The sequence below is a fragment of the Protopterus annectens genome, chromosome 3.part1, assembly GCF_019279795.1.
Source record: "Protopterus annectens isolate FY-2018-M chromosome 3.part1, PAN1.0, whole genome shotgun sequence".
NCBI classification, from domain to species: Eukaryota; Metazoa; Chordata; order Ceratodontiformes; family Protopteridae; genus Protopterus; species Protopterus annectens.
In genome coordinates this window covers 1,584,223,197-1,584,236,577 of record NC_056732.1, presented here as the reverse complement: position 1 = coordinate 1,584,236,577, position 13,381 = coordinate 1,584,223,197, and the positions used below count along the sequence as shown (strand labels likewise).

Here is a 13,381-nt window from a genome sequence, read left to right as displayed (position 1 = left end):
TTTCTGCTATAAGCACCATGGAAAACCTATCCCCCAGGGGATCAGATCTCACTCCACCAGGGCTGCATCTACTTCTGCAGCCTTTCTCAGAGGTGTTCCTACCAGGGATATTCTAGAAGCTGCTACCTGGAGTTCTGTACATACGTTCACCAAGCATTATCATTTACCAATTTTCTCTAAATCCAGAGCTAGCTTTGCCACTGCTGTCTTGCAGAGCTGGTTCTAATGCTGTATAAATTCCTCCTCCCAACCATAGCTTTTGGAATCTACCCAAATGTAATGACTGCAACAGTGAAACATGAAGAACATAGTACATTTGTGTACACTTACCATAAATGTAGATGTTCGAGTGTATTTACTGTTGCAGTCTTGGTTACCCTCCCTCCAGCCCCCTGTGTTTCTCTGACTATACCTCTACTTACTTTTTCTGTGCTTAAAAGCTTTTTTGGTGTATTTGCTTATGGTTGGAGGTATATTTTTGTGCGTTTAATTTTATTTTGCTCCCCATTTGAGGGGGCGCCTGACATCAGGGGCAAGAAAAACTGATGTAATGGTGTCTGCTGCATGTTTTATACCCTTGACGTCATGGAAGAAGGGACAGCAACCGACACACAACCCAAGACTTTTTTCATCAGGCCGACTGAGGGCAACCTGCTAGCAGATTACCCAAATGTAATGACTGCAACAGTGAATACACTCTTAACATCTACATTTATGGTAAGTGTACACAACTGTCATTTCTTGCTGAATATTTTTCTGGATACCCAATGTCTTAAAATGCTTCTCCCATTCCAAAATGGTGGGTTCCGCTTACCTACCGCTTCCACTCAAGAAGAAGCTTTAAAGACTGAAGCCAGTATCTCAGTCAGCTCTTTCTGACTTCGACTTGCTCACTGAAGTTTCAGAACCCATGGTACTTCTGGTTGTTTCAGAACCTGTGGTACATTTGGTGGTTCTTAGATGCCCTCTATTGAGACCCCCGTTGAAAAGCTGGTATGACACTGGAGGCTCATACGACTGAAAAATCCATGAATAAAGCAGAGCCATATATCATCTCAGAATCCAGAGGGCATTCCCCAGATAGTTAGGGAGATGATCCCAGGTAAACTTAAGGTACATTAGGGATCTGAACCACCACGTTTGGTTCACAGAGGCGTCATGATTAAGAAACCATGCTAAAAATCTTAAACATGTTACTTTCCCCACTACTCCTAGGGAAAAGAAACGGACTTTTCTGAGGGCCTGTGCAATGCCATTATGGCCCAGAAGCCACCATCCTTATCTTCCCAGCTCCCCCCTGCCACCATCAAAAGGTTGCTATGGACTTGGGTCTTCTGAAGATAAGGAGGCTTTTGATTCAGATCATTCCGTAGCATACTCTTCTCAAATCCACTTCCCTGACCAGCTCTACTCAGAAGATGAAAGTTTTCTCCTGACTTTTCTGTGGAGGAAGTGGGAGTCTAGGCAGATTCCAGAGGTTGTAGTATCTTTTTTGAACCTCCAAAGTGGATACTCCTGTCTCTTCCCCAGTTTCTCCTGTTCACAACTTCTTGGGTGCCTTTCAAGCCGCCACTGGTGCCTTTGAGTTGCAGCCTCCTGCCCCCAAAAGTTGACCGGTTTTATCAAGTCATTGATGATCTGAAATTGTTTAAAAATGCTTTGCCAGACTCCTCAGCAATATCTCTATCTTAATAAACCTAAGCTACTATCTAATGTTGCTTCAGACAAGGTTAGTGAGCTGTGAGTAGGTAGGATAAAAAGGTTTATACCTACTCTACTTTGGCATTCAGGGCTATAAATTGCTGAACCCAGATGACCCAAGTATTTGATATCCATTCTCAGTTCTTTAACGGAGCTAGTGGTGGACCCTCAAGGGACTGATTCTAAACAATGGATGTTGTCTTTACTTAATTAGGCTGCACAAATAGCCCGTCACAACATTAAATGTGGTTATGATGCTGTAGAGGTTTTGTTCAGAGCAACTGCCACTCCTATTCCGTCTTTTCAGATATGCATGGGTTGCACAGTCAACCCATACTTGAAGATTTGAAAACTAAAATTATAGATTCCGTTTTTTTACAAAAATCTTCTGTTTGAATTTCAAGCAACCAGTGTTTACAAAACCTTTCAGGAATAGGAGGAAAACTATGAAGGACTGCAGACAGCTTCTGTTCTGGGAGCCCCTCTATTGGAGACCAGTCTCACACCCATCTTCCACACCACCTGGCCCTTCCACGCTCAAAATTAGATATCCACTTAGGAAAATATAGGTGCTTCCAATTATAAAACAAGTTATTGCTACAAACTCTAGATGGTCACAAACAATTAGGATTCTTTCTAGACAAAACCAAATCCTTTAGAAAATCAGATTGTATCCTTTATGCATTCAAAATTTGGCCAGCTAGTGTCTAAACAACTATTGCAAACTAGATCTCTTAAGGCCATCTCCTGTTCTCTACATGGTAAGTCTTCACCCTCAAGCTCATTCTACCAGGGCAAGTAACATAGTCTGGGGTCTTCTACAAAGGGGTGGATGCCAGGACCATACTAGAAGCTGCCACCTAGTCCCCTGCACAGCTTCATTAAACACTACAGGATTGATGCATTCTCTACCTCTAGGGCTGCTTTCGCTAAGTGAGTCCTTTTGGGAAACTTGCACATTTCTGCAGCTCATTAACCAGCCTCCTTTACTTTTATCTGTCAGAATCACCCTTTCATTATGAATACTGCAACAGTGATTTCAATTAGGACATAGTACAACTGAGTAAGAACTTATAGTACAAGAGTAGATGTCCTCCTGATCACAGTTGCAGTATTTTTCCCACCCTCCTGCCCGGCTATATTTTTTTCCCATAGTTTCACTGGCGCACATACTGGAGACAGCATCTTAGAACAAGAGTTTTCATTCTGCTTTCTGGTTTGCCTCTCTTGCTGACCTCTCAGGGGTCTTCTGGTCACTGGCTTGGAAGTAGTCTGAGGAATTGCTTACTTGTTTACCTGCAATACCCCTACACTTACGAGTTGGTACATGTTGGACGTACAATCCTGTGAAGTTAATGCTTTAGTACCCTTGCCAGACATGAGTAGTGGATGACCTGTTCTTTAAGAATACTGTAAAAGTGTGAAGTAGGACATCTACTGTTATGGTAAGGTCTTGCACAACTGTACTTTTTTCTGAGTCACCAGTACTTCTAAGGGATGAGAAAACTGGAATATGTAGTTTGAAGCTCTGACTTAATGCAAGAAAATGGTAATATGACCATCATTTCACACTGTTTAAATCATTGTTCTAGCTGGGATTTGGAAAAAGCAGACCTTCAAATTGCTTGTGGGTGGATGGTCTCCCTAAAGATGTTGCTAAAGACTACCTGAAGCAACACTTTTCTCGATATGGGACAGTATTAGAGGTACGTACACATCATTAGTGTGTTAAATTTTTAACATTTCTGTCCATGTTGTCTTTCTTCTTTGTATGGTACAAGTTAATTTAATTATTCCATTTTACTTACAAAGCATGCTTTACTTTTAATATTTTACTTTCCAGACACTGTTTCCATAGGTTGTAATGTTGCGTAAAGATTTTGGTGATGTGACAGGTTAAAAGTGCTTTTCATTCTTGGAGTCCGGTGCTAAGACAGCACATTAGTATTTGGGTTTCTTACTCATGGTGGGCTGCTCTGCTAGTTTTTCACCTGTACCTTGGAAAAGGTGACCTTCTTCCTTACTCTCCAGTACTTTTCCTACTGTTGCCAAAAGAATGATATAAGGACACTGTCATATTCATTGGGGTGTATTCATCATTGTCTCCTGACAATGTTATGCTGCCTCCCACAATTTCTGATTTACTTTTGACTTGTACTGAAGGGCGTAGTGCTGATTTTACAAATTTAGCAAATCTGCTTACTGGAGAAGTGTTTTTCCTAATTCATTATTCTGAGAGTGCAGTGTGGAGTTAGACATGGTGTGTACATCCTCCACATAATCTCATGTTTTACTTTGAGTGAGCAGATCAGGCACAGGCATCCTCTGAGTATTTCTGCCAGATTCTTCCTCTGAGAAAGGCAAATATTCATTATCCCTTCATTTCTTAATTCCAGGTGTTTTTCTTTTTCTTGTTTAATGTGTTTGCTACTAGACAGTCAAGGGACATTTTTGTTTTTCCTTTATCATCTGGCAACTTTGGGTATTTTTGCTATACAGGATGATGTCCTATTCCTATTTTGCAGTATTGCACATATGGGTTTATCCTTCTTTTGTGTGTCCATCCAGTATTCCAAAGTTATTTAGTCCCTCCTGGTGTGTTAGACAGGAACGTGGGCCATAAAAGTGACATCTGCACGCACCAGCCCTCAGAACTCTTAAGCTGCCAGTCATATGCCAAGTATTCCTGCTTGCCGCTGATATCGGATAAAATAATTCAAGTCAAGTACCCTGTTGGGGAACCTTTCAGTCCTCCTTACTCCAACGTTTATTCATGTCATTTGGAAAGGGCAAGTGTAAATATGGCCAGCAGATTCCCCACAAGGGCATGCATGATCAGTGCCTTTTTCCTTTTTTTGCTTAGGAAGGTAACACGACTACGAAAACTGCCTTATCTTTAAGGTGTTCATCCCCAAAACCCTATGTCGCCGCTTAGAAGCCATTAATCTTTACCTTGAGAGCCAGCGTCTTAAGCAACTTTCGCTAAAGATGGAAGTTGCTTCAGACCTCCCGTCAGAACCCCCTAAGAAAAGGCCCCAAACCATGCGGCCTTCTCCTTCAGCTGCACCTCTATCTTCCATACCTCCGCCTGTGGCCGACATCGGCGTGGTAGTGGAATCTGCTTCCGGCAGCCAGGATAAAGTAAAGTGGGTACCCATGAGTAGGCCGCACATTCCCGGGCAGAAAGCACATCCTTAGAGGCTGTACTGACCTGCTTCAGACGGTAAGGGGGAACATAACTTTTCTGCGTGTTCGTTGGAACACGTCAACCCTATTACTGTCTCAGGCCCGAGGTCCTCTCCCGGTCAGATGCCTGCTTGGCCTTTGAATTAAAAAAAAAAAAAAAAAAAAAAAGAAAACACTTTTCTCCACTACTTGAAAGCACCCCAGACTGGCAAGCTTTCAGCCAGAGTATTTTCAATGCCTTCATGGCCTTACAGCCTGCCACTGTTGGGAGTCCTGCTACAGCCCCTCCACTCCTCAGCTTTAGGCCTCAGACTTCTGCCAGGGAAGAAGAAAAGGAATTCTCTGATTCTTGAAAGGACTCCCTCTCTTACACCATCCACATTTCTTCTCCCTTAAAGTACGACTCCCCAGCGGAAGAGTCCATGAACCCTGACTCACCAGTGGAAGACCTAATCTTTACAGAAACCATTGGTAAAATGAGAGACCAGTTTCAGTGGGAATCCTCTGTCATGACCAAAGTGGTTTTATGACCTCGTACAGATGGACTCTCCCAGTCCCTCTGCAGTGCCACCCATTCTGCCAGTCTTCTTGGATGCCTTCTCATCTGCATCCCTCAATCCTGACTCTCAGCCCCCTGCTCCTTGCAGACTAGACAGGCTGTACAAAGTACCTGAAACTGAAAAATTCCTTAAGTGCCCCCCTGATGACCCAGCCACTATTTCCATTGCCACTGACAGGGCTACTAAACTTCTCCCTACCGGTACCTTACTTCCTGCTGATATGGACAGTAAGACTCTGGGAAGCCTAGGCAAGAAAATTTACATGTCTGCAACTCTGTCCTTTAGGGCCACTAACTACCAGACCTATATGGCCAAATACTCTCTAGACCTGCTAGAGAATGGCAATAAAGATGCGACTGACATCCCAGACTAACCAGCCGAAGCCCCTCTCACTTACTTGTAGCTCTCACCTCCCAGGTAAATAGACATTCCATTAGGTGCATCTTTGATGCAGCAGAGGTTTCCGATTGGTTGACTGCTTCCAGCCTCTGCCCTTAGAAGGTATGCCTGGCTTCGTCTTCAGCCTTTGCGTTATGAGTTCAGGGCGAAACACATTGATGCCCCCTAGATCCCTCTGTGTTGTTCAGTTCCAAGGTTGGCAGATCTCAAATCTTTACAGCAAAAAGGGAAAGAAATTCAGGACCTTAATCACCTGCTAGTTCCCTCCTACCCAAGTTCCATAGGAACTGCCCAGCAAAGACTAAGTTCATCCGAAAACATTTCATGGCCGATGCCTCCCTCCAGACCTAGAAGACCTCTTAGCAGACTCTCCCAGCTGGCACTTCCCCAGCCGCTAGCCAGCGGACCCCCTTTAAGGATAAAGCAGGTAGTGTTCGACTATCTGGCAACCTCCCTGAAACCCTCTTTCACCCCCCTGCTCCTGTCTGTCCGACTGTCTTGCTATCTCCCTGCCTGTTCCCACATTACCACAGACAGATGGGATCTGTCCATTATCCAGAATGGCTATTTCATGTCCTGGATCTCCCATCCAGTCAGAAAAGGTACCCCTCAACCTCCCAACAATCAGCCCCACCTCATAAATCCTGTGCAACAAACTTTTCTGTCCCAGGGGACCATAGAACCAGTGCCTTCGGAAGCAAGAGGAAAAGGATTCTACTCAATGATATTTCTGGTACCCAGAAAAAAGGGGCCATGGAGACCCATCCTGGACCTCACAGCTAAACCTGTTCCTCAAGGTCCCTACTTTCAGGATGCTCTCTTCCCACTCTCTTCCCTCTGCTTCTGCCCCACTGGTTCATGGTGACCCTAGATATAAAGGATGCTTACCTACACATCCCAATAAAGCCCATCTTCAGGAAATACCTGAGATTTTTGCAGGCTCTTCCCACTTACAGTGCTCTGCCTTGCCATTTGGGCTTTCCACTGCCCCAAGGGTTTTCACAAAAATGTCTGGCTGCAGTCATTGCCTATTGCAGAACAAAGTCCGTCCAAATATTCCCTTACCTTGTTCTTTTGATTCAAGCGGATAATCCAAAGACCCTCCTCCTTTACACTCAGATGTCCTTCAAGAATGCAACTGCAGTCATAACATGTGGGTTGTCCTGCCTCAGGCAGCCCTCGGTCGGCCGGATTCCAAAGTCTGGGTCCGACGTCGGCTGATGTCGCATTTCTCTCCGACGTCAGAGCGGCTGGAGTACATAAGCATCAGCCAACGCCATTTTCTTCAGTCTTTCTTGCCGCGCGGTGCCCGAAGCAGAAGCAGTTCGCAAGTGCTGGACGGTCAGCTCCTGTATTCTACGATTCCGAAGTCATCAAAAAAGCTAAGTACCCCGTTGGGGACCTTTTCTTGCCTCAGCCGATGTCAGAAATTACTGAAAAAGTTAACAATTGTCTTTCTTGTGGTAAACAAATACCTCATAAGGATTTCCACTCTTACTGCCTCCCTTGCCTGGGCCCAGACCATGACGTCTCGGCCTGTGTAGCCTGTGCTCGCTTCAACAAGCGCGCACTCGGGCGCCGGGCGGAGTTCGCTGAAGATTTTTTTCGGCAATAATTTTGCTTACACCATGCCGTCGGATCTTCCGACATCGCAAACTCCCAAAAAGCGAAAAGACCGGGGCCGACATCCTCGGCCCGTGTCTACCACCGACTCCATGCCAAAACCTAGCGCGAGTGCTCCGGTTCCCTCTGAGACGGTCTCTCCACCGCTCCGAACCGAAGACACCGCATTACCGACGACTCCGATTCCAGACATTACTCCACCAGTTACAGATTTTCCTCCGGATACCGAAACCGAGGAAATGCCCGAGACCATTGCTGTAGACAAGGTCACTCCTGCACGTGGAGCTGCCAGGCCCCCTATGGCCATGTCTATTAAGGCCTACACTAGGGCTAAGGCAGCCAGCAAAACAAAGCATATTACTTCTAAATCCTTACCTCAGCCGACTCCAGAGACACAAATTATGTCCATGGCTGCTGATTTAATTTCCATGATTAGAGGTTCACAGGCCTATCCTGAGAGAGGATCCCAGCCTCCTCCTGATTAAAAGGCCCCGGGTTGAACCCTCTGACCCTACTCCTTCAGATGAAGATTGAGGGCTCTGTCCACTCTGATAGCCAGGAAAAGCTCTTCCAGACCTATGAGGACTCGGATGCAGAAGATTCCATCCCCTCAGCCTCTCCTCCTGAGGATATTTCTTTTGGGGAAGTTCTGCACACAATGAGGGAACATTTCAAGTGGCAAGGTCAGGAATATTCTGATTCTAGGAAACGCCTTAGGACTTTCCTTAATAAGCCTCAGCACAGGCCCTTAGCTATTCCTCCTGTACTTGATGTTCTGGATGATTTGTATTCTGACTCTAGTGCCTACTCCTGATTCTCTTCCTCCTGCTCCAGCCAAGCCAGACAGGTATTACAGGGTCCCAGAAACTCATTCCCATTTATTCAGGGCCCATACTGCTGATTTGGAAACTATTTCACAGGGGCCTAAAGGAGTTTCAGCCTCCACCTCAAAAAATCCTTTGCCCTCTAACGGGGAAGCTAGGTCATTAGAGAGATGGGGCAAAAAGGTTTACACATCCACTACCTTATCTATGAGAGCTTTAAATTGCCTTTTTCATATGTTACAATATCAGGATTATCTGTTAGAAGATTTACAAAAAACATTAGCCACTCCTGATCCTTTAGACGGGAAGACTTTGCAGGAAGCTGTACATAACACTCAGCAAGTAAGCAATCACTTCCTGCAGTGTGGATATGATGCACTGGAAGCTTCATGTAGGACAGCTATGACAGGGGCAGTCATTCGTAGACATGCTTGGTTAAAAGATCAACCTCTATCAGATCATGTAAAAGCAAAACTTCTGGATGCACCTTTGGAAAAGAACAAGCTTTTTGGTGCAAATGCTAAGGATGTGTTAAAGACCATCGAAGAAAAAGCAAAATCAGTTCAGACTGTGAAAGATTTCCTCCAGGTTCAACCCCAGATTCAGTAGGAATTGGCCTTCAAAAACTGGTCCTTTCCTAATCCAGAAAAGTTTCAAAGGGGTAAGAACAGGCGTGGCGAGGAAGAGGCCAATACAGAGGCCCTTACAGGGGACGACAATGGCAGCCAGGAAACCAAAGAAGTGATGCAGGGGTTTCACCTGCCCCACAACCACAATCTCAATGACTTTCCTCTACTACCGCCTACCAGGGAACAACTAGAAGCTCCCTTGGGCGGGAAATTCTCTGTTTGCAGAAAATTGGCACAGACTGACAAAGGACAAATGGATTTTGGACATTATAGACCGAGGGTACAGGTTTCATTTTCATACCTTACCAAGAAAACAAGGCATGCCAAACCTGCCACAAAATCAGAGGGCAGAGGCTATCAAGCAAATCACTCTGCTGACTCGAATGAAAGCAATAGAAAGAGTTCCACAACAAGAACAAGACCAGGGGTTTTACTCAAGACTGTTCCTTGTTCCAAGAAAAGAATCTCAATGGAGACCAATACTGGACTTGTCCACATTAATCACCTTTCTCATAGTACCAAAGTTCAAAATGCTGACTCTACAGCAACTCCTTCCCATGCTGGGCAAGGGGTCGTGGCTGATTACTCTGGACCTCAAGGAGGCATACCTGCATGTCCCTATCAGACACAGCTGCAGAAGATACCTCAGATTTCTTGCAGGGCCAGAGCATTATCAATTCTCAGCATTGCCATTTGGCTTATCTACTGCGCCCAGAGTATTTACAAAATGCCTGGCTTCAGTAATTGCTCATTGCAGGCTCCAGGGTATAGAAATTTACCCGTACCTGGACGACTGCCTCATACAAGCGGACGACAAATTGATGTTGACAAAAAACCTGGATTATGTCATACGATTACTTCAAGCTCTGGGATACACAGTCAACTTCCAAACGTCAAGACTGCAGCCATCCCAGCAAATCTTCTTAGGAGCCAAACTAGACAGCCTCTCAGATGGCTTACCTGACAGAAGACAAGCAAGAGAAGTTAACTCATTACTTCAAAGGTTTAGCAAAACTCACCCAGATGACTGCAAGGAGATTCCTACAGGCCCTGGGTTACATGGCATCCTGCATTCTCCTGGTTCCATTAGCAAGACTACACATGAGAAAGCTTCAATGGTACCTAAAAAGCATTTGGTCTCAACACAGCAACAACTTGGAGACAGTCATACCACTCATTCCATGCCTAAAAAAGGAATTCCTATGGTGGGCCTCGGTGAGCCAGGCAAACACAGGTATGTCATTCAAAAAACCACAGATAACACAGACCATGACAACAGACGCCTCAGACCTTGGATGGGGGGCGCACATGGAAGGCTGGTGTATACAAGGACAATGGTCTCCAAAGGAAACTCATCTGCATATAAACCAAAAGGAAATGCTGGCAGTAATGCATGCCATCGAGGCCTTTCAACACCAACTCCAGCAAGGCCATTTAATGATACTGACAGACAATACCACTGTGATGTGGTACATAAACAAGCAGGGGGGCACCCACTCTTACCCCCTTTGCAGACTGACAATGCAGCTTTGGGAGAAATCACTGAGCCTAAACATCCAGTTACAATCCCAGTTTGTTCCAGGAAAAGACAATGTGTTGGCGGACAGCCTAAGCAGGAATTTCACAGATCCACGAGTGGAGGTTACATCCGAAGGCCTTCAGACAACTCACTTCGACATGGGGCAAGCCAGAAGTGGACCTATTTGCCTCTCACCTCAACCATCTTCTACCAAAATTTTGCACAAGGACATACCATCCAAAAGCTTGGAAAATAGATGCCCTCTCATTCAACTGGAACTCTTTAGCAATCTGTGCATTCCCACCTCTGCCACTGATGACCTCAGTATTACTAAAGATCAAAGCAGAGAAACCCAAGGGAATCATAATAGCTCCGGACTGGCCAAGACAACACTGGTACCCACTACTACGGAGCATATGTCACACCAGGAGGTGGGCCCTCCCCCAGTGGCCTCTACTTTTGACTCAACACAATTTCGAAACACTGCATCCAAATCTTCAGACACTGCAGCTAACAGCCTGGGAGAACCCATAAATAACTTCAGCTTATTTCTCTCCAAGGAAGTTCAGCGGATACTAACAGAGGCTCGAAGACCATCCACCAGAAAGGTTTACTTAGCAAAGTGGAAAAGATTCAGCAATTGGAATACCAGCAAGGGACATGATGCATCATTGTTGAACATCCCACTCATCTTGGAATATTTGGCAGATATGTTGAAGAACGGCCTCTCATATTCTTCCATAAAGATACATGCATCTGCTATTTCAGCTAGATACAACACTGATCCTCCTGTTTTTTCTCGCCCCTTACTAAGGCAATTCCTCAGGGGAATCAAGAACATTAAGCCACCAAGGAAGGCCCCAGTGCCAGCCTGGGGCCTCAATTTTGTCTCAGAAAAACTGACTCTACCTCCATTTGAGCCAGCAGCTTCAGTTGACTTGCAATTTCTCTCATGGAAGACAGCTTTCCTGTTGGCCATTACTTCAGCAAGAAGGGTTTCGGAGCTACAGGCCCTAATGGCAATACCACCCTTTATTATTTTTCATAGAGACAGGGTTTCATTAAGGACCAACCCTACTTTTATGCCAAATGTGGTATCTAGGGTTTCTTTAAATCAAGCCATTCATCTGCCTGCTTTCTTCACCAATCCTGAGAATAAGGGAGAAAGACTGTTGCATACCTTGGACATTCACAGACAACTTCGATATTACCTGGACAGAACCAAGGCCAGTAGGAAGTCTGAACAACTTTTTGCAGCTTACGCCCCTGCAGTCTAAGGAAAAGCAATTTCAAAACAGACTATTTCTAAATGGATTGGACATTGCATCAGATTCTGTTATTCCTTCCATGGAAAGACTGTTCCAGCCAATGTCAGACCACATTCCACCAGAGCTACAGCCACCTCTACAGCATTTTTAAGAGGGGTGCCTACCAAGGACATTCTAGAAGCTGCTACATGGAGCTCCGTGCATACTTTCTCCAAACACTACAATCTCCCTCTATACACCAGATCCAGAGCAGGCTTTGCTTAGGCAGTCCTGCAGGGTTTGATTGCCACACCATCTTTTTCCTAGAGCATTCCTCCTCCCCCAGCTAAGCTATGGTATTCTACCCACATGTTATGACTGCAGTTGCATTCTTGAAGGACATAGTACAGTTTTGTACCTACCATAAATGTAGATGTCCGATAGACATGCAACTGCAGTCGGATTTTCCCTCCCTCCTTACCCCTCTATGCCTAGGGTCCACTCCTATCCCTGTTACTCTTAGCTGGGGATATCTGTTATGGTGTATTTATTTTATTGCCCATTTATTTGTTTGGAATCCTGTTTTTGTCTTCCAATTTGATTACAGCCTTCCTTGGAGGGCACCTGGCATCTGGGGCAAGAAACACTGAAGAAAATGGCGTCTGCTGATGCTTATGTACTCCAGCCGCTCTGACGTCGGAGAGAAATGCGACATCGGACCCAGACTTTGGAATCTGGCCGACCGAGGGCTGTCTGAGGCAGGACAACCCACATGTTATGATTGCAGTTGCATGTCTATCGGACATCTACATTTATGGTAGGTACAAAACTGTACTTTTCTTCTGACACTTTTATAGTCTTTAGTCTTTCAGGCAAACGTCTCGAAGTCTTATCTGGAGCCCACACAGGACATTGCTTTCCTAGGGTGCAGAATTTGCACAGGACCTTATGCAGGCCTTCCTGCCAGCAGACAGTGGTATCCCTGACAGACCACTTGCTCGACATCTTTCAGGTATCCGAACTAACTGCAAGATAATGCTTGAGGCCCCTGGGTTACATGGCAGTCACTATACCCATGCTTCTTTTGGCAAGACTGCACATGAAAAAGCTACAATGGTATCTTCAGTCAGTCTAGACCCAGCGCTCCCATCCCCTGGAATTCAGGGTACACCTTCTACACTGCCTGAAAAAGAGTAGTAAAATCAGGCACCACGGAAGCAATAGAAGCCGGCAAATAAAATCGGCAAATCAACAGTACGAAAAAAATAAAAGAAAAACCTTTTAATGTGAGCGCTTTCGGCAAAAAAAAAAAAAAAAAAGAACTTTGCTGGTGGCTGTCACAAGTGACCATGAACCCAGGCCTTCCTCTCCAACCTCCCACACTAACCCAGATCATGCATACAGATGCATTATACCTGGGCTGAGGAGCAGCTCTAGGCACAAGACAGATGCAGGGTTTGTGGCAATAACCCACACAACCTAGCGCACATCAATGTCAGGGAGATGAGGGCGATCCTCCTTGCTCTGGAAGCCTTTTCCCCTTACCTACACAAAGGCCCACACAAGATTTTCATGGACAACACCACTGTCCTGTGTATCTCAACAGAGTGGCACCAGATCCTACATACTCTGCAGACTAGCCATGCGGGTTTGGGAGCTAGCCACTTCCCAGGGGATGACCCTACAGGCACTT

General features: G+C 45.4%; 1 protein-coding gene across 1 annotated transcript in view; it reads left to right on the top strand.

Moving 5' to 3' along the window:
* Window positions 1–13,381, top strand: part of LOC122797814 — a 2,009,088-nt gene that overhangs the window by 218,972 nt on the left and 1,776,735 nt on the right. Inside the window, exon 4 of the mRNA XM_044066337.1 lies at window positions 3,294–3,407. Within this exon, the coding sequence (XP_043922272.1) occupies window positions 3,294–3,407 (114 nt within the window). The remainder of the gene's footprint in view (window positions 1–3,293; window positions 3,408–13,381) is intronic.